The 19649-nt window shown below is 49.9% G+C and overlaps 1 protein-coding gene across 1 annotated transcript; it reads left to right on the top strand.

Moving 5' to 3' along the window:
* Positions 1–8267: 8267 nt before the first annotated feature.
* PLAC8 (placenta associated 8) lies at positions 8268–17411 on the top strand. Its single transcript, XM_050327253.1, has 7 exons — positions 8268–8397; positions 10120–10242; positions 10394–10518; positions 11413–11516; positions 16419–16630; positions 16870–16994; positions 17304–17411. The coding sequence occupies exons 2-7, from the start codon at positions 10134–10136 to the stop codon at positions 17409–17411; spliced, it is 783 nt and encodes a 260-aa protein (XP_050183210.1). The 5' UTR covers positions 8268–8397; positions 10120–10133.
* The last annotated feature ends 2238 nt before the right edge of the window (positions 17412–19649 follow it).

Genomic DNA, 19649 nt, shown 5'->3' with positions numbered 1-19649 from the left:
CCTTTGAACCTATTGGTGTCCTTTGTCTGATGACTGCTTGTCACAAGCATTTGCCTTGTAATGAGAAGAAGAAGAAGGTGTAGCTAAATAGAGTAAAAATTGAAGTTTCAAAACTGTTTTCATGTCCTAAACTGGAAAATCATTTCATGGTTTTTGCTGTGGGAGTTTTGCAAGTTAATCTCAAAGTGCATTTTACGAAGATAAGCCATAGCTGTATTTTAGATTAATTGCCTGCAAAACTAAGGAAGGTTGAGGTTCTAGGCTGTATAGTACTGAGGATGTTATTTGCGTGAGCATTTTATGATTAATACACGGAAAGAAGAAGTAATTTTTTAAGTGCAAAACAAACAAAAGTTGGGCTACTTCCTGAGTAAAACCCTGTTTGGCAGGTATAGGTGCATCTTCACCTTTCATTCCCAAGCTATTCTATTTCTAATCTTCACAAGGACATGCTCTGCTGTATTTAGATACAGATTAGTCTATTAAAAAGTTCTCAAATAGAGCCTGTCTCTAAGCATCAGCTTTATTATTAGGTAGTGTGCTTTTGCATAAATAAAACAGTGTCCTCTGGCTCCTCCACTGTCAAACCTTGCCTTTCTTGTTTCCTTCCTTTTCCAAATGTTCCTCCGCAGGATGTTGAGGTGATAAATGTTTTTGCAGGCAGCAGGAAGGTCCGATGTGCCTGGCAAAGGCCTACTGAAACACTTCCAGTTCCTCTGTGGACCAGAAAATTGGGTAACCAACACCAGCCCTCACCTGCATGTGCTCCCATTGTACTTCGTAGAAAGGTGTATGAAAGCAAGACCAGCTCTTTGTCCAGGATTAGCCCTACAGAAATAGGGTGCTAGTTCCTCCAGGGTTGCAGGGAGAGGTTGTCAAGGCATCAGCAACCCTTCATGGTGGATCTGGATCTTTTCCTTAGGAGCCCACTTAACACAGTGGCACATGGGAGCTTTCAGGCTCACCTTTGACGAGGGAGGGACTCTCCAAAGGGTCAGCCAAGGCAAACTGTGCCTGGATTCTGCTGTTTGTGTCTTTCTCGGTAAATGTGGTGGTGGTGATGCAAGGGGGCCAGATTTTTCCCTCCCTCCGTTTGAGAGTTTGCTGCAGGTACTTGGCTCCGGAGCTGCGGTGAGTAAACACGGGCCAGCAGACTTGGCTGGCAGGAGCCAAGAGCCCCAGGGGCCACCAGGGCAGCAGGTCAGGCATGTTGCCAGCCACTAACAAGGCTGGTAACATGGCCTGGCATTGAACAAAGGACACCAGTTGGTTCAAAGGCACTACAAAGTGGGAGCTCTTCCCAAATCTGAACTGCTTAAAGTCGTATCACATAATTGTTCAGAAACTTACTATTTTTAATTTTTAATTAAAAGGGAGACTTGACTAGGTCAGAAAGGTGTGTCAGTGTGTGGAAAGATCAGAGCACCACATCACCTGCACCAGCACAGCACTATGATTAGCCGGTATTCAAGGGAGACACTGAAAGCACAACTGTTGTGATGAGGGAGTGGTGTGGTAAACAAAGTGTAGGGAATGTATTTTGCGGGCACTTCTTTGTTATTTCCTTTTGGCAAAAGCTGGGAAAGGGCCGTTAGTTTATTTTGAAACACTTCACGGTACAAATACCAGGAGACAAGCTCTGTTTAAGCTTCAAAAAAAAGCTGACAAGAAAAAATGTGGGTGTTAACTGGCCATGGATAATGTGAAGTTCAGGTACTAGCTGAAGGTTCCTGGTGTACTGGAGAGGTGAGTTTCCTGCAGTGCCTCCCTGTAGTTTGTGACAGAGGCAAAAGGCCAGAGCAAATTTTAACACAGTGTGCTAGATGCAATCTCAGAATTACAAAGAAAATCAGAAAAGAATTCATGTGTTTTACAGTACTTCTGTTTTCCTGCCACTTCCAGGCAGCTGTACATATGTGATTTTGTCTGAACAGAGCAGAAAGGTCTAGTACAATTAAACCAAAACAAAACCAACAACAAAAAAACCCAGTGTTCAATGCCAAGTTCAAAACTTCTAAAAATACAGCTTTAATTTCTGGAAAAGGGAGTGTAAATCCACATCCTAATGAAAAACAAACAAAACCCACTCCTGAATGCTTACACCAGCAGAACACAGTTCCTCTCAATTCGAGAGCTTGGCTGTGGCAGGTAGAGTAATAAGGAAATACACCTAATATAAAAAAGTTGTTTCAACTGCATAAAGAACAGAACCAAGCCTGTAACAAGCTGTGAGGGCAGTGGGGAAAGCAGGGGCGTGCCCATTCCACAGGACCTTGGGTTTTTTTCCTGGACTCACATCAAAGCATTTGGAACTTTCGGCTCTGAATGAAAAGTATCTCCGTCTCAACAAGTTCCTGAAAGGAGGTTGTAGCCAGGTGGGAGTTGGTCTCATTTCCCGGGTAACAAGTGACAGGAGAGAAAACGGTCTCAAGTTGTACCAGGGGAAGTTTAGGAGAAACTCTTTCACTGAAATGGTGGTTAGGCATTGAAACGGGCTGCTCAGGGAAGTGGTGGAAGTGGTCAAAAGGTGTGAGGATGGGGCACTTGGGGATGTGGTTTAGTGGTGAACATGGCTGTGCTGGATTAGGGGTTGGGTTCTGTGATCATAGAGGTCTTTTCCAACCTTAATGATTTTACTATTCTATATTGGAGGAAAATAATTTTATCTCCAGCTTAACCTTGCAAGCAGAAGCACGTACACAGCATTAGGGGAGTGTTTCCAGGAGAAGGTTCAACAGTGTTAGGTGTCTGCTTAATAGAAAAACCTGTGTGCATTTTGTGTTGCTTCTCATGTGGTAGCATGGCCAAATATTTATCAAACAGATTTTCCAGCTTCATCAGGGCTTATTTTCCCCAAAATGCTGTCATATTATTAACTACTTTTTCAGGGGATATATATAAATGGCAATAAAAGTACTTGAGAGAAAATAGAGGAAAGGACAGGTTTTAAGTGCATTACAGTTGTGCTTTACTTAAGGTACCATGAATTTGTTTGCTTAGAGATGACATGATCCTTTTTTTCCCCTGCACTTCCGCGTGCGTGACGCTGCACAGTGGGTGCAATAAGGCAATAAATGAAAGGTTTGGCAGGCCCCTGGAAAGGGTCGTGCTGAGTGTATCTGTCAGGTGAGGGGCTGGGAGTTTCCTGCCTCCTTCCTCCTTAGGAGGAAGACCCAGGGCAGAAAGCCAAGGCTGTGTAAGCGCAGGTTGTCCCTGGAGCTGAAGGGGCTGAGGTTGCTCTTGGCTCGGAAAAAGACAGGCTGAAGGTCTGGTGCTGCAGTGCGTACCTGCTCTCCCAGGTGACAGGTGATGAAGACCTGGTTGCTCAACACCAAGCAGGGCTCTGGCACCTGCAGTTTCCTCCCTTGTTGGGAGGAGCTGATGAATGTGCTTTCCGCTGCTGGACCACTGCCAGCACAACCCAGGGACCAGTAGCCTGGTCTGTTGTCTTCAGGTTTTGCTTGAGAAACCAGTGGTAAGGGCAGCAGGGGCAAAAAGTTGCCTTCAAGAGTTTGAACTGCTCAGAGCTGATTTATCTATGACAAGGTAAGTCAGAAAAACGGAGGTTAAACACATGGGGAGCTACCATCAGAGCCTATGACCTACCCCACCATTAGGGCGAGCACGTTGGGTCATGAGACTGCCATGGAAAAAAACCAGCAAAGCTCTTCTCAGAAGAGGACTTATGGTCATGTACACCCAGCAGGTGTGGAGCCACACAGCTTCCCTCTCTTGCACATCATCTCTCCCGGTTCAACGCTCTCTCCATAACTTCTCCCATCTGTCTGAAAAAGCATCTTTATTATTAAGTACTAAAGGCTCTTTTTAATCAATAGTACAACTTACTCTAAGTAACATCGATACATTTAAAAAATACTTTTCTTATGTCAAATGCTGTTGCAAAGGGTGTTGGATGTGCTTCTGCCAATACCTTGGCAAATGTTGGATTAACTTCTCGATGCATCACGTGTGGGTGTTCGCACAGATTCTGCTTAGGTGCTCCTTGTGTATGCTGGGGGCAGCACTACTGAGTTAAAGCAAGGATACCACGTGTGCTGGACACGAGGGACAGGAGAAGGTAAGGTCCATCATCCCCTGCAGTGTGGAGGCAGAAGCTGGCAGCTTGGGATGAAACTGCCTTAGAAATGGCACACAGCACGTGTCCAAGCTGGAAATAGCCAAAGGTTAGCTTACCCCAGAAAGCTTCCAGAGCTGGCCCAAGAGCAGCTGAGGTTCTCCTGCTTCCCACCACCATCTGGGGACAGGGATGGGGACAGGAGGATCTGCACTTGCACCCTCTGGAAGCTCTTCTGCTTGCATGCAGGTGCAAATCTGTGAATTTTTGAGTTAGGGAGTTAATGAAGCAGCAGACTACAAAATTGATGAGTTGGACTGGTCTACAAAGAGGTTGATTTTTACTTTAGTTGTTTTTTACCTTGTGAGTTCCTGAGATAAAGCTCGATTCCCAGAGGGCATTAATTATCCTGCAGCTCTGAGTGACCTGGAGAAAGAGTGGCACGACTGCAAGCGTAACAACGAGATGTGCACAGGAAGCAGAAGCTCAGCCAGGCTGCGTGAGACATCTTGTGACAAACCATTGCCCAAGCCAGCGTGCAGCTGCAGAGGGATTTGAAACCACTTCTCCTAATACTTTCATTTAGGTCTGACATGCCATGACTGTGAGCTGCTGCAAAGCAGGTGATGCCCCCAGCCCTAGCTGTGAGCGCTACACTGTGGGCTGGACCTCATGTCTGCGTGCCTGCGGCACAGGGGGTTCAGGCACCTTGCCCAGATGGCACTGCACCCTCCCAGCCGTAGCCCCAGCACCATTTTCTGTCTGATCAGCCAGCCAAGCAGACCCACTCCTCCGTGTGCAATGTCCCTGGCGCGGGAGGGACAAGGAATGTGCAGACGTGGGCAGGGAGCAGCTCTCTCCTTGTACCAACTGCAGTGGCTTCAGTTTTGCTGAGACGTGCACCTTACCCTTAGCCATACTTCTAAGGGATGTGAAAATTCCCCTTTCTCAACTCCTTTCTCCTATGGCTTTTATAGATGCAGGATTTTTCCTTCAGCCTGAGTCGTTTCAAGCTGTGGGATGGAAGCAAGGTTTGTGGGAGATGTGCTCTTCCATTGAACCAGCTGAGACATCCAGAAAAAAGTGAATTTTCACATTCAGAAGCTCTTTTTCCATGTCTGAAATGAAACCCAGAGGCTGTTCTTCTGCTTCTGGAAAGGGCTGGTGAGACCAGAGCTTTGGAGAGAGGCCCCCAGGGACCCTCCTCTGCCAGGCAGCCCCCCGAACCTGCACACCACTGGGTGTGCACAGACCCTCTGTGAATAAACCCACTTCTCACCACTTGAGATGGCAGGGTTTGTGTAACCAGGAGCGCAAGGCAGTGTACTGAGGAAGGTGGCTTTGCTCATTTGTGGTTGTGTTTTGAGCTGTGCTATGGAGTTGTTTGAAGAAGTACAGAGAATGGGCATAAACATTCAGATCTGAGTGGCCTAAAATGGAATAAACTAGTTTCTGGTTGCAACTGCTCTGTAAAATACAAATAATTCATGCTTTGTTCTTTGCAGAGAAAGCAAAAAGGTATTAAAAAAAAAGTTGTGGGTTTTTGTGTTAGTTTTTTTGTTTGGTTGTTTTTTTTTAATCTGTGCTCCTATGTCTTCATCAATATTGCATTTACTGTAGTAAACTGATGAATATTAATTTCAGATGAATTTTTCCATTGTCTGCTTGGAAATTATCACAGAATGGTTTGGGTTGGAAGGAACCTTAAAGGTCATCTAGTTCCAAACCCCATGCTGTGGGCAGGGATGCTTCCCACTAGACCAGATTGCTCAAAGCCCTATCCAACCTGGCCTTAAAGACTTCCAGGGACTGGGCAAGCACAACTTCTCTGGGCAACCTGTGCCAGTGCCTTACCACCCTGACAGGAAAGAATTTTCTCCTAACATCTAATCTAAACCTACCCTCTGTCCATTTAATGCCATTCCCCCTTGTCTCATCACTCCATGTCCCTGTAAAAAGTCCCTTTCCATCTCTCTTGTAGCCCCCTTTATGTACTGGACAATGCTAATAGGTCTCTCTGGAGCCTTTTGTTCTTAGCACCTGGAGAAAGGCTTTATAGGGTTGGTTTTGTTAGCACATTTCCTTTCTACATAGCTGTTGAGATGTTTTGCTCTTTGCTGTCTTGCTGTCGCTAAGAGATACACCCTCTGCAGCTGACCATCTGTCTCCTCGCAGTGCCACTTCACAGACCTGGAGAAGCCACATGTGAAGGGGGTCGGAGCCAGGAGCCACCAGCAGAGCCCTGGTCGGGCCCTGTGGTGAGCTCTGGCCAGAAACCACAGCAGCAGCTGCAGCACGAGGCAATCGGTCCTCCTGCCCAGCACTGGGCAAGGGTGATGCTCTTGCTGTGAAGTTTAGGAATCCACATTTTGATTTCACTGCTGACATTTTTGCTGGGTTTTTTCGTCCAACTGAAATGCCGGGTGAAGGGAATAAGCTGAGGTGGGTGTTTATGAAGGACTTTTTATTGTCACAAAGAGCAGATGCACTTGATGCACCAGGATTGCATATAGGAGTGGGTGGCCTTTCTGTGGAAGAAAAGCATTTTCAGGACTTGATTGCTCAGTCAGGGTCACCCGAGTTCTTACGGAGGACAAGCTGTTAAAATCCTTAAAATGTTGGTGATGAGTGCTTTTTTAATGTGTTAACTCACATACTGGCTATGCATTTCAGCTTCCCATTTCCCTCCTTTCCTAGGCCAGCTGGTATTTGCATGAGCCAGCGGGATGTCACGTACCCCCTCTTCCAAGAACTACAACTTTTTGCAAACCTCAATTTCCACAGCCTCTTGCAATGTTTTGGGGAAAAGAAATGATTCATTTATGATTCAGCCAGGGGGTGGCCAGGCAGCCCCATCATAAAGCAGGGAGAGACACAGTTAAACTTTGGAGCTATTGGAAGCTGAGGGAAGCATTTCAGGGCACGGCTCACTGTTATCTCAGCAGGACTATTGGTAAAAGGCTTCCTTTAAAGCACCATAAATCTCAGTCTCTTGATAAAGCTCCTAAATTGCAGTTTAATCAAACTTCTTCTTTCTCTGTTCTTGTCAAGTGTGAGAGAAAAGGGGAACACACCATCAGCACTTCCTGTGGGATGCATTGAACGTGCCTTGCTCCTGAGCAAGCACTTGCTCAACCCTCTCTGGGCTCTCTGCACACTCCTGGTGCCACAGATTCTCTGCAAAAGGTGGAGGTGTATCCAAAACTGTCAGTGACTTGCACAGGGCCTGAGTGGTTAAATATTTGGGGCATGTTAGTGAACAAACAGTAAATATTAGTCTATCAAAGAGGGAAATTGATGTGTGTATGGTAAGTACTCAATTTTACAGTGGCTGGGCTACACGGCTTGTGACAAGCACTTAGAGAATCAGCCTGATTTTTCTAGAAAGCCTCCAAGTGAGGTGTATTTACCAAGTCAGAAATTATAAACCCAAATGCATCTGCTGAGAAGGAGCAGGGAGCAAACTGCAGATGGAGAAGAGGATTAAAGTCAAAGGTGTCATTGCTCCCTGCTGCCTCCTTGTCTGGGGCTGAATGGAGGTGTAATAGGATGGCTGGGGCTTCTCCTCATGTCAGGGTCATGGCACAGGGTGCTGACCTGCAGGGAGCTGCCCCCTGGTGCAGGTGGGTTTAGCTGCTGCTGGCTTTGACTGAGAGTGCCCTGTTTAGCCCTCTGCATCAGCGGGCTGGGGCAGGGACTGTTCTGAGCTCCACAGAGAGGTTTCAGTCCCCCAGAACCCCCTGACACAGCCCCTTTGCCACCACACTGCCCACCCACCGTTGCCAAACCTGGCTGTTAAAGCAAACAGGTCTGCATCAACCCCTTTGTCCAAAACTTTTTCCTTAAGGAAAGGGAAGAGCTCAGAGTGAAGCACTCGGAGGTGCTCTGCCTTCAGTCTGGTCTGGGATATAAGTACAATTTTTCTGTGTGGAAAAATGTTCGGAAAATGTCTGTCCCAAAGAATGCATATTATTCAGAGCTGTTCTCCCCTGAAGAGCAACAACAAGGAGGCAGAGTTAAGGGAATAAAGAATAGACAATAAACATGTCACTTTTTTTTTTTTTTTTAAATAGGATGAATAGTTAAGTCTGGGAAAAGGAAACCTGTCCGCTGCAGGCTTGTTAAATCTGTAATCCTAACGACAGGGCAAATCTTCACACCACCCCCTTCAAGTTACCTCCCACCCATTATATTTGCCTGTTGTTGGCTGCCAAGAAGAACTTCCAAGCGTGCGCAAGTTTAGTTTCAACTTCCCCAGAGCTCTTTCTGCACAGTCCCGGCTGGCCAGGAAGCCTGCTCTGACAGAGGCTGCTCACCAGAAGGTTGGTTCTCTTAAGGCATGGAATTATTAATAACTTTTTAGCTTGGGAAGAGTGGGATAATAATGCCGAAGTAAGGATTTATTTTTCCCCCTGCTTAGCACATAATTTAAAGCAACCTATCTTGCAAATTCTACTTGGGGAAGGGGGGGGAGGCTTTTAAAAAGCTATGCATGAAAGCTGGATTAGGTAGCACTTTCCTTTGCTGCTTTCTCCTGCTGTCAGAATCGCATAACTGTGTTAAGGAATCGGACTGGTATTTTACCCTCTCTTTAAACCAGGCTGGCCTGCCACGAGCTTGGGTATTGATCGCTTTCATAGGTTGCTGCCTGATCTCCCTGTGTGTTTGTTGTCCCTTCTGCGGGATTTGCTATTGGTGGCAAGAGCAGCTTTGTTGTGTAGTCTTAATTTTTACAGCTAAGAGATCTGTTTGCATGTTTGCAGCTAGGAGAGGAGAAAATTTGTGAATAATATTCGTGTACGGAATACTGTACACGTAGAGAGATTCACCATGTGTTGGTAGCACGGCCGTGGGTCGGCAGAAAGAAGCTCTCGAAGGCATCACACGCTCACAGTTCCCTCTGGACACGCTTGGTACTGCCTCCAGCTGCATTTCCTTTCAACTCGGCACCTTCTGTGATTTCTGTGATTCATGCTGGGCTTGCAGGCTGGCTTGTGCGGCCAGGTGAAGCCAGGAGTGGGATTTCTGGAGAAGCATGGGTTAATCCAAAGAGTGGGGAGTACTCCCCCTCCCCCAGCAGCTCCTACTTAATTTCAGTTTCTATTCTGGCTTTTGAGCTCAGAAACTGCACAGGGAAGAGCTTGATTAGCCAACACTGTGGTGGTGCCTTTGCCAAGCTGCTGTTTCTAAGAGTTAAAACAAACCAACCCAATTTGTAGAAAAAAGGAAAAGAAGTCTTAACATATGTGGGCAGGCGTTATCTTATCTAGAAAAACCTAGCCCCAAAGCCAAACTTTCTTTGAATTCTTATCTAAGACTGTTTTGCACTTTTTCTACTTGGCTAGGAAAATAGAAGCAGAAAGAGTAGTTATTATTATCATCATCATCATCCCCACCATTATCATAATTATCATTATTATTATTATTATTACTGTTTAGACCTGAGGCTTACTGGTTTTCAAGATTTACTTTATCGCTTAACCATAGGAAGGCAAGGAGAGGGTGTCACAGTTGGGACAGAGCCTTTCTGGCTCTCTATGACAAGAAACTGGAGATAAGAGTTTTCTATAGTATTTCTCTTGCGTGGAGCCTGGCTTTGCTATGAGGAATTGAGACCACAGGTGCTTCCCACATGCTTTGGACCCATGCCAATGCCATCTTGTGTAAAATAAGCCAAGTCCAACAACTGAAATGCCCAAGTCGTTTCCTTTAGCTTGGGTTCACTGCCCAGCCCGCCTTGGCTCAAGGGAGATCAGTGAGCTGTGTCTGAGCACTAGTGAAACCTTTCTGGGGTGGAGTGGGGAATGCCAATGGCCTGATGCTGTTTTGAAGGCTGGATAAAGTAGTAGAAAATGCAAAAGCATTGAAAGGACACAAATGCAGGTAAGACATGGTTGTGCTTTATCACCTCCAGCGACAACAAGCGAGCTGGGCAAAAGGCAGCCTGCTGAAGGGTCATGGCCCACAGTTTGGTTGGAGGTTCAGACCAACCACCGTTTTTTCACTAAGTAACCTTTTTCCTGTTCCCCACCTGTCTCTTTCAGAAGAGCATCTAGGAATGACTGCCCACACCATCGTGACGATCCAGCCGAAGTGTGGCGCGCCCACTGCCTTGCGGTACAATTGGCAGACGGGGCTGATGGACTGCTGCTCCGACTGCGGCGTCTGTGAGTGCCGTGGGAAGTCCCCTCTCCCAGCCCTCAGCAGGGGTGTGCTGCAGGCAGTCACACACCCTCTCGAGAGGGTGTAGCCCCGATCTCCCAGTTCTGAGTGGGCAGGCACACCCTCACCCCCTGCTGTGTTCCTCCCCCCTGCCAGGCTGCTGCGGGATGTTCTGCTTCCCCTGCCTCGCCTGCCAAGTGGCCGGGGACATGAACGAGTGCTGCCTGTGCGGGACCAGTGTGGCCATGAGGACCCTCTACCGCACCAGATACAACATCCCGGTCAGTGGGTAACCTGCCCCCTCACCCTGCTGCGAGGCTGAAAGGCAAGCTGCCTCCCCAGGGAGGTGGTGGATTCACCATCCCTGGAGGTTTTGATGTGCCATGGTCTAGTAACCACGGCGGGGTTGGATCAAGGGTTGGTCTGGATGATCTCAGAGGTCTTTTCCAACCCAAGTGATTCTATGATTCTATAAGGGATAAGCACAGGGCAGTGCTTTCCCCTTGCCATTGTTTTCCCTTTTGTATCCTGCATGATACCAGAGCACAGAACAGGGACATCCTCAACTGAACTAATCCCTGGGCTGGTATCCAATAACACATATAAACTGGACAGAGCTCCTTCCCAGTACCCTTCCCTGGAGGCACGTGTCCTGCCCTCAGCTGCTGCTGACCACAGTGGCTTGCAGAGCCTGGTCTGCTGCTTCCTCCTTTTATCTTTGAAAGATGGGACAGATTTGAGATACTTGTGAGCAGATTAAAGAATAGATGAAGTTGGTCATACAGGTAAGGATCTGTAATCAGATTTGGGAGAAAGGTGGACAGTACATATGTGAAGGGTTTACATCCTTCAAGGGGTGGACTGGTGCCATCCCAAGTAGAAATCATGAGGGCCCAAGTTCACGTTGCCCAGATTGTCTCTGTGTGCATTTTTCTCCCCAGTCTGAACCTCAGAAGCCAAAGGGTGAGCAGCTATCTGCAACTTGCACAAAGGACTGTCTTCTTCCTTTCCATAGTGCCAGGGGTTCACCAGCCCTGGGCTTCAGTGTCTGCGACCCAGGATGCTGCAGCCAGCCAAGAAACAAAGGGCACACAACCTGGAACGGGATTAACATTTTCTTGGCTGGAACATGGCTTTTGGGAAGCCTCTGTCCTTAACTAATTTCGTCCTAACAGGGGTCCATTTGCTCTGACTTCTGTATCACCCTGTGGTGCCCTGTGTGCTCCGTTTGCCAAATGAAGAGAGACATCAACCGCAGGAGGGAGCAGGGCATATTCTGGTAAGCTGGGGGTGCTGGTGCTGCTTTATAAAGCTGCCATTACATGTGGCCAAGAGGCTTCCCAGAGTGTCTCCTTCCGACACCTGACACAGGGTTGCTGCACTGGGGAAATGGCCATGGACATGTGACAAAAGTGACCTGTCCTTCAGCAAGATGTTGCTGGGAACCTCATGCAGGGTGGAGAGGGAAGGACTGGTGGACACACAGAGTGTGGTAAGGCACAGCCCCCCACCCTGACTCTCCTCTCCTATCCCATTGCAGATGGATCCTCGCTGCATCCTGTGGAGCTGCTGTGAGCAGGAGTTGCCGCTACCCTGGCTGTTGGGAAATGCTCCATGTGAGGATTGCCTTGATTGTAGCTGATTTCCCCTTCCCTGAGTAACTCCAACAATAAAGTTTTGACTTTGTCTTCCTACCTCTGTCTATGTCACTCTTGTACCACCTGAGAGGACCTGCCCTTCTCCTGCTCTGTCCACCCTCAGCAATCCTTGGTGCAGCTGAGATTTCCCGTGCCTGCTGCAGAGAAGGATTTTCATTAGTATTTTGTTATTCAATCAGCTTTTAGAAAGGATGTATTATACATGGGAGGAGTCAGCGTTGCTCATTCAAGTTGTAGAAGTTGGACAAGTGACTGACTACAGGGTAGAAGTGGGGCTTCCTGCAGACAACTGACGTCTGCAGGCCACCCAGTGCTGACTCGCCCTGGCTGTGGTGGCCTGGGTGGCTGTCCAGGGCTGCTGACCAGTCCCACCGTTACGAATATAAAGGCATGGGGATTTGGGGCTGCTTGGCACCAGCCCACCTCCTATGTTACAGAGACATGCTCCCCTATGGACCCTGAGCATGAATTCCCACCCACCTGCAATTCCCACCCACCTGCAGTTAAAATCCTGGTTGGGTCATGTATTGGCCTGTTGCCTTCCTGCATGATCCTTTAGAGCCCATCTGCCTGCATTGGGCAGTTAGCCCTGGCACTCCTGTCCAGGAGGTGGAGGTTGCATCCACCCTCTCTTCCATCACTCAGAGAAATACTAAAGGATTTTCGATCCCTGAAAATATTCCCTAGATTCACTTTTTAAGGAAAATAAGAGAATTTTTTGTCCCCTCTCTGCCTTCACCACAAAACCTTTAAAGGGCAGGCAGTGGCTCTGACCATGCTGTGGGGTGGGTGTACCTGGTGGCTCTCCCACCTGCCTAAATCCCAGTTTGCCCAGACAGTCTTGTGGATGATTCCTGGCCATACAGAAAATGAGGTTTTGGCCTAAGAGAGGTAAAGACCAGGAAAGCGGAGAGGGAGGGGAGAAGAAAGACCAGGCTGCCTCATCATCCCAACACAGCGTGTTACGATTTTGTAGATGTCACTCGAGGCAGCACCTGTGGCACCCAGTGTAGTTACAATCAGCTCTTGCTGATGCTCAGGGTTAATGAAGGAAAGGCACTGCACTTACAACAGAATATGGCTTAGGGCAGCACAGGAGCCTGGAAACAAACTGCCCTTCCCTGAAAACGTCTCCCAAAAAAGGTGTGTCCCATTGGGGCTCTGGGCCTTGGGAATGCTGGGGTGGGGAAAGGCGAGGGCGGGCACCAGGAGCCCAGCAGGAGCAGCAGCAGGCTGGCAGCCTGCAGCAAGGGAGCTGCAATTGCACAGAGCAGCACCGAAACCAGAGTTTGGTCTTTGAGTCAGAGAGCAGAGGTCGTTTGCCAGAGAATATATAAGGGATGACAACCAGGAAAAGCACGTACATGCTCCTGGGACAAGGACGGCTTGGAAAGTATGTATGACATAGCTTTGCTTCAGTTGAGGTACAGAACTATGGAAATTGCTTGTGGCTTGAAGCAGTGGTGCTGGGGAAGGGCTGGAGATAAAGTGAGGTTTTCTACCTGGAAAACTACTTCAGGGCTAAAGCATGGCATGCTGCATGCTGCTGACAGGCATCTCAACAGAAGTGGGCAGCAGAGGTAGAGGAGAGCAGCTTTTTGCACTGTATTGTTCATTTGTGCATATATACATGGGCCTATAAATGCTGCTTTATGACTTGGTTACGGGTGAAATGTGGCTGAATGCTCTTCAGAATCCTTTTGTTCCTGTCAATTGTTTCAATGCAGCTGGTGATGCCGTGGGGCTGTAGAATTGGAGGCACCAGGGGGGATAATGTTGGATGTGCTGGGCCCTGGGCCATCTCTCAGGAGGTGATTGTGTGCCAGAGGCTTCTCCAGGCTGCTGCCTGCTCTGTGCTGCAGCTTCCATCTGTGCAGGGATGTGGTGTGCTTGCACTTGGGGAGGGGAAGGGAAGGTCCGTGGTCAGCCCCACCTGCAAAGGGCACAGTGTGTAAGCACCACTTGGCTGCGTTTTTATGAGGTGCTACTATTGATCACATTATCTGGCGGTGCAGGAGCAGCAGGGGAGGCTGATGGGGTCCTGCCCCTAAAACTTCTCCTGCTGCTGCTGCTCCTGTGCACGTTTCTCCCTGTGGTCATGCCTGCTGCTGGGCATCCCTGTCGCTGCGTGGGACCCCCATGCTGTCCCTCCCTGGTGTCCCCAGTCTGTCTGTGCACAGCCTGTCTGTGGTCTGTCTCCTCCCCTGCCCCTCCTGGTTCCCGATTCTTACATTGTCATGTGTCAAGGCTTCTCGAAGGGGCTGCTGTTTTGGCGTGCCAGGAGGTGTTACATTGGCTGCAGAAGTGGTGGGAATTACCTGGGATCTTGTGCAGGAACAAGCAGGGCCAACTGGCCAGGGCAGGGCCAGGAGGTTTCTGGTGAGGGATGGTGGGTGCAGTGGCCCCTGCTGCACCCATGGTTGCTGGGGTTGCCCAAGCTTTCTCCAAAGGTCTCTGCCTGGAAGCAGTGGGGTGACTTGCCCCAGGGAGGGCACAACAGCAGTTTTACAGCTTGACAGCCTTGTTCAGTAGCAGGAAACAGCCTGATCTTTAAACCCCAGCAGGACAGCGATTGAGACACTCTCACCAGCTGTTGCTCTGCCCTTTCCAGGCCACTCATCACCGAATGGGAGCAGGTGCCAGTGTCTAAGATAGGAACAGCCCAGCCATACTTCCTCTGCTTGCAGAAAGCTGCAGAAAGTCAGAGGCAAACCACATGGAGACTTTTTTCAAGCTTTCCTCCCTCTTACAGCATAATTCAATAATTTTTTCCCTCTTCCTTTAACTGCCAGGAACTAATGTTTACCCTACAGCAACAAGGCTGTGTCTGACAGCAGGGATGTGTCTGGGACAGTCTGTAAATGGTGGGGAGCCACAGGAGCTGCTAGCAGAGCCATCAACCCCTTTGCTACCTAGTGGCAATAGACAATAAAAATGCAATGAGTTGGCCTATGTCTCTCTGATGTGGGTACCATGTGCTCAGTGGCATCCTCTGAGTGCTGGGCATAGTAAAATATTTTTTCCACCATATTTCTGATGTTTAATACTTAACTTCTTTGTAAATGTGCAACTCTGATATGAAAACAATCCCATTTCCCCTTATAGCGTTTTAACAGAATTTACAGAATTCAACAGAATTTAATGCCATCATCCTTTTCTTCAAAACATAAATACTGTTTTTATTTTTGCTCCTCCCAGCATCCCAAAACTCAGGCAGTCCCCTTGTCACACAGGGGTAGGGCAGGAGGGCTGCTTGGTGGGCACCCCCACCTGTCACCCAGACAGGCAGTGCTGCCTGTGCAAGGAGGACAAACGTGCCAAAGTTGAGCAGGGGCAAAGCAGGACCCGAACTGCCTGGAGGTGCTTTGTTAAACACCCTCAGTGACCATCACAGAAATGCCTGCACACTGTGCAAGGATGTGGCAGCTGGACAGGACCTCTCTGAGGTGCTGCCTTGGGATTCTTTCCAGGCAAGAAGCAGCAGCTCGCAGTCACAGGGTCCAAAACTCAGGCTGTTTTCTCGCTGATAGTTTCTTTGCTGAGGATGTACGGTGTGTGCTGGGAAGGGGAGAAAGCTCTCGTAGCTGTAAGACACGGGAGCCTTTGCACCTCAGCCCCGCACTGCTTAACAGAGAGGTGCTGAGCTTGGGCATAGGGCAGAGGGTGTGTCTGCATGGGACTTCCTGTGGGAGTATTCTCTATATGTATTTATTTTTTTAAAATTAAAGCTCCAAAGTCAAAGTGAGAGTGGCAGAAGGTGGCGCTGCACACCCCCTTTCAGGGGTAGCAGGGAGGGAAGGTGGGAGTGGAGATGTTACATGGGTCAGTCATAACCTGGTGGGAATGGTGCTGGGGAGCAGGAGCTCTGCTGCTCTCAGAGGATGCAGCCCCTTGCTGGGGAAGGATGGAATGGAGAGGAACTCCAGGGGCTGTGGTGACCCCAGGGGACTGAGGAAGAGGAGGATGACGCATTGGCACAGTCAATCAAGTGGAGGAGGGATGGGAACTAGTGACTGGGCTTAGAATGATGGAAAGAGACAAGGAAAACACACTGCCTTGAAGCTCACTAAGAAAGCAGGTGAAGAAGGAAGGGAGAGGGGAAGGCAAATAGGCTGAGACGCTCATGGAACAAAGCAAAGATTAAGGTGACTCCTGAGAGCTTGCGGAAGCTAGAACTAAGCTTTGGGAGACAGTCATCATAACAACAACAAAAAACCCAACCCAAAACATTTTAAGCAGATAATAACGAAAGATGAACTGGAGATGAGAAGACAGGATTGAAGGGTTGAAGCACTGCAGTTCTGAAGCAAAAGTACTTCTGCTTTCACAGAAGCGATTTACTTGCATGGAGCAGGGGACAAAGTGCTGCTGCCTTTGGTGGGAGGCTGGTTTTCGGGAGGGCTTTGCTTCAGAGGGCGGTGGCAGCTCCTGGCAGGACTGTGCCCCTCCCTTTGTGGTGGGAGTGGCACCCTGGCAGTGGAAATCCCCCTGAGACCTGTGTTGCCCTCTCTCTTTGAATGCAGCAGCCTGAGCAAGACACCCACTTCAGAAACACCTGCAGCATCTTTCTCTCATGGCTTTTCTTTCCAGACTGCAAACTGCCTAGACGGACCTAACGCTGTGCTGGCAATGGATCCTCAAAATGTGGTTGTGGTCCAGCCCCAGTTTGCAGTTGTCCAACAGCCAGGCCAGTGGCAGACTGGGTTGATGGACTGCTGCTCCGACTGCGGCGTGTGTGAGTACATATATACCCCTCGTTCCTGCTGTTGGCTTATGATGTCTTTCTGGTGTTCTCCTGGCTCCTTCTGCAGCATTGCTCCTGCTGCAGACCCCACTTTAGTGGGTACCAGCAGCAGAGAAGCTTTCGCCTAAGGTCAAGAGCCACAGCTCCCACGGCTGCATTCCTGGCTGGCTTTTCCCGCTTTCCTTGGTCTTTGCACCCCTCAGCCAAGCCCACATCTCACTGTCCCACAGGTCTTTGTGGAAGCTTCTGCTACTTCTGCCTGGGGTGCCAGGTGGCTGGGGACATGAATGAGTGCTACCTGTGTGGGGACAGCGTGGCCATGAGGACCCTCTACCGCACCAGATACAACATCCCGGTCAGTGACCAGCTGGGTGCTGGCGTGGGGGCCCAGGGAAGGAGAAAGTGGTGCCTGAGGGGACTAGCAGAGGCGGGGAATTGCATGGGCATCCCTGCAGGGGGGAGCCAGGGACACATCTGCAGGGACACACGCTGTGAGCTGGAGGTAGTCCCATCTCACACCACTTCATCCCAGTCCTTGCTGGATATGAGCAGCAGGGTGCTGCAGGGCAGGGTGAGCTGCCCAGGGGTGTTGCTGATGAAAAATAGAAAGGCTTAAAAGCTGACGTGGGAAGGCGTTATTCACACAACGTGTCTTGCTCCACAGGGCTCCATTCTGAGTGACTTTTTCTCCATCTGGTGCTGCCCCGTGTGCTCACTCTGCCAGCTGAAGAGAGACATCAACCGCAGGAAGGAGCAGGGCATATTCTGGTAAGCTGGGGGTGCTGGTGCTGCTTTATACATCACTGCTGCACAGAGCCCAGTGGATTCCCAGAGTCTCCCTTTCCACCAACACCTGACTTCAGACAGAGGGTTGCTGCAGTGCCCAAACAGTAATGGCCGGATGAAACTGTGACCCTCCTCTCCTGTCCCGTTGCAGATGCTGCCATCCTTTCTGCACACTGTGGAGCCACTGCAGGCAGGAGCTGCTGCTGCCCTGGCTGTGTGGAAATGCACCACGCAGGGGTTTGCCTTGGTTGTGATTGATTCCCCCTTTCCCTGGCTAATGCCAGCAATAAAAGCACCATCTCTCTTCCTGCCTGCGTGTTGTTATTTCTGTCTCCGTGTCCTCCTGCAGCATCGTGTTGTTTTGTAGGCTGTGTGGTCAGAGCCATGCTGAGGTTATCAGGTAAAGGACAGTTTCTCTCACAGACCCATGCTGGAATGAGGTCAGACTACAAAGTTCATTGTGTGCCTTCTGTGGGGACAGGTGTCACAGGAGGCCACAGGCATGCTGGGTCACCTCTGCTCCCTCCTGGATGCTGGTCCTAAATGCACATCACCTGCAGCCTGCCAGGCGCAGAGCAGGGTTGGGGGGCTGCATCTGAGCCTCGGCCCACAGCACAGGCGGCTGCATGGTTTGAGGTGGCCAGTTGAACAACAGCCCCGCTGCTGCAGGAGCTCGTGGATGAGCTGAGAGTGCCTGGGATCAAGGTCTTCAAAGCCATATAGGCAGGAGTGGTGCAGTCCCCTCCTTCCAGTGACAGGTGAGCCCTGTGTCCCCAGCCTGGGGCTCCTGCAGACCCCCCCCACTCCCATTCTCTCTTCCCACAGTGATGGTTGTCAGTCACTCCTGCTTGGGACCTTTCTACCCCTTGGCCCATCCTTGATTATGGGGGGTCCTCTCCAGGTCTCTTTCTCCTCCAACGCATGCAAGGGGTTGGACCACTGGGAGTGGGGACCAAAGCCATGAACCATGCAGGGACTTGGGTCCTCAAAGGCAATGCCACAGTGAGTCAGGATCAGCCAGCCCTGACTCTGGGTGAGGGGTACCTGTGCCCACCTCATGCAACAAACATCAAGGGATGTGGTGATACCTGGTGGGTGCCCCAAATAGCAGCTGAACAGCCCCTGCACCCGACTACACCATCAGGGCAGAGATGGGCACTAGAGGTTCTTCCTGCTGGCCAGGGCATGGCACCTCACCACAGGAGGGGCACACCATGTCAGAGGGGCAGAAGGCGGCTGGTGCTGCACCCACAGCAGAGCCTGGCAGGTCGATCATGCCAGGGTGGTGTCCAGGCGTTGCTCAGAAAACCCCACTGTGGTTTGTGGTGCTGGTTATTGCTGCTCACCCACTCAGGGAGCAGTCTGAGTGTTGCTGGGGGCTATGGTGCATGCCCCTGGGCCAGGCTTGGGGCTGCGTGGGGTGGTGGTGGGTTTGTGGCACTTCGTGGGTGATGCTGTGGGGGTCCACAGGTGCCTCCCTCTGGACTGGCAAGTACCAAGTACCACAGGGAAGTTTCTCCCTTCTCTGGGCATGATTTCTGGGCCTCCTCTATACAGGGGCTGTGGGGTGGGCAGAGCTGGGTGATGCCAGCCCAGAGCATGTGTCCCTAATGCTGCGGGAACCCCAGGCCAAGCTGGTTTAGCTGCACAGGTGTCAGTGCCACAACCTGTGATGTGGGTGAAGGTCAAAACAGCAGGTTTGTAGGATGCTGTAGTACACAAGGACGTGGAATTTTTGTTTCTGTGAATTTCTTTATTACAAGTTACTACAAATGGCTACCAGTAAACCAAGGTCATACTTACAATCACTTACCTGTAGGCACACCTATATGCATTAATTGAGGTATTAGTGGCACATCACTTGTCAAACTGCTGCCAGTAGCAGGCAGGAAGGAAAAACCTTTTGTCACAGGTGATCCACATCCTGGAGTTACACAAGCCCAAAACATCCACCTCTGGGGCTTGTAGGGCAAGGAGAAGGCTTGTCACTCTGACCTGGGGTACTGAGACAGAACAGCCTCCCTGCAGTCATCCTCCAGCCTGCACTTGGGCTCCCCAAGGGTTTGCAAGGCAGCAAGGGAAGAGGGGACTCTTCCAAGGAGCTACCAAAGTCTATCTCTATCACCCTTCCCCTACTGCATTTTGGAAGTCTCCGTGTTCCTCAGGCACCAGACCCTCTGTTCTCCTACCACAGGCACCCACCACCAGGCTCAGACCTGCCCGG

Source organism: Myiozetetes cayanensis, unplaced genomic scaffold (genome assembly GCF_022539395.1).
Source record: "Myiozetetes cayanensis isolate MyiCay16 unplaced genomic scaffold, myiCay2020 scf33, whole genome shotgun sequence".
Lineage (NCBI taxonomy): Eukaryota > Metazoa > Chordata > Aves > Passeriformes > Tyrannidae > Myiozetetes > Myiozetetes cayanensis.
The sequence above is the reverse complement of the archived record's forward strand: the minus strand, read 5'-3'. Positions and strand labels throughout refer to the sequence as shown.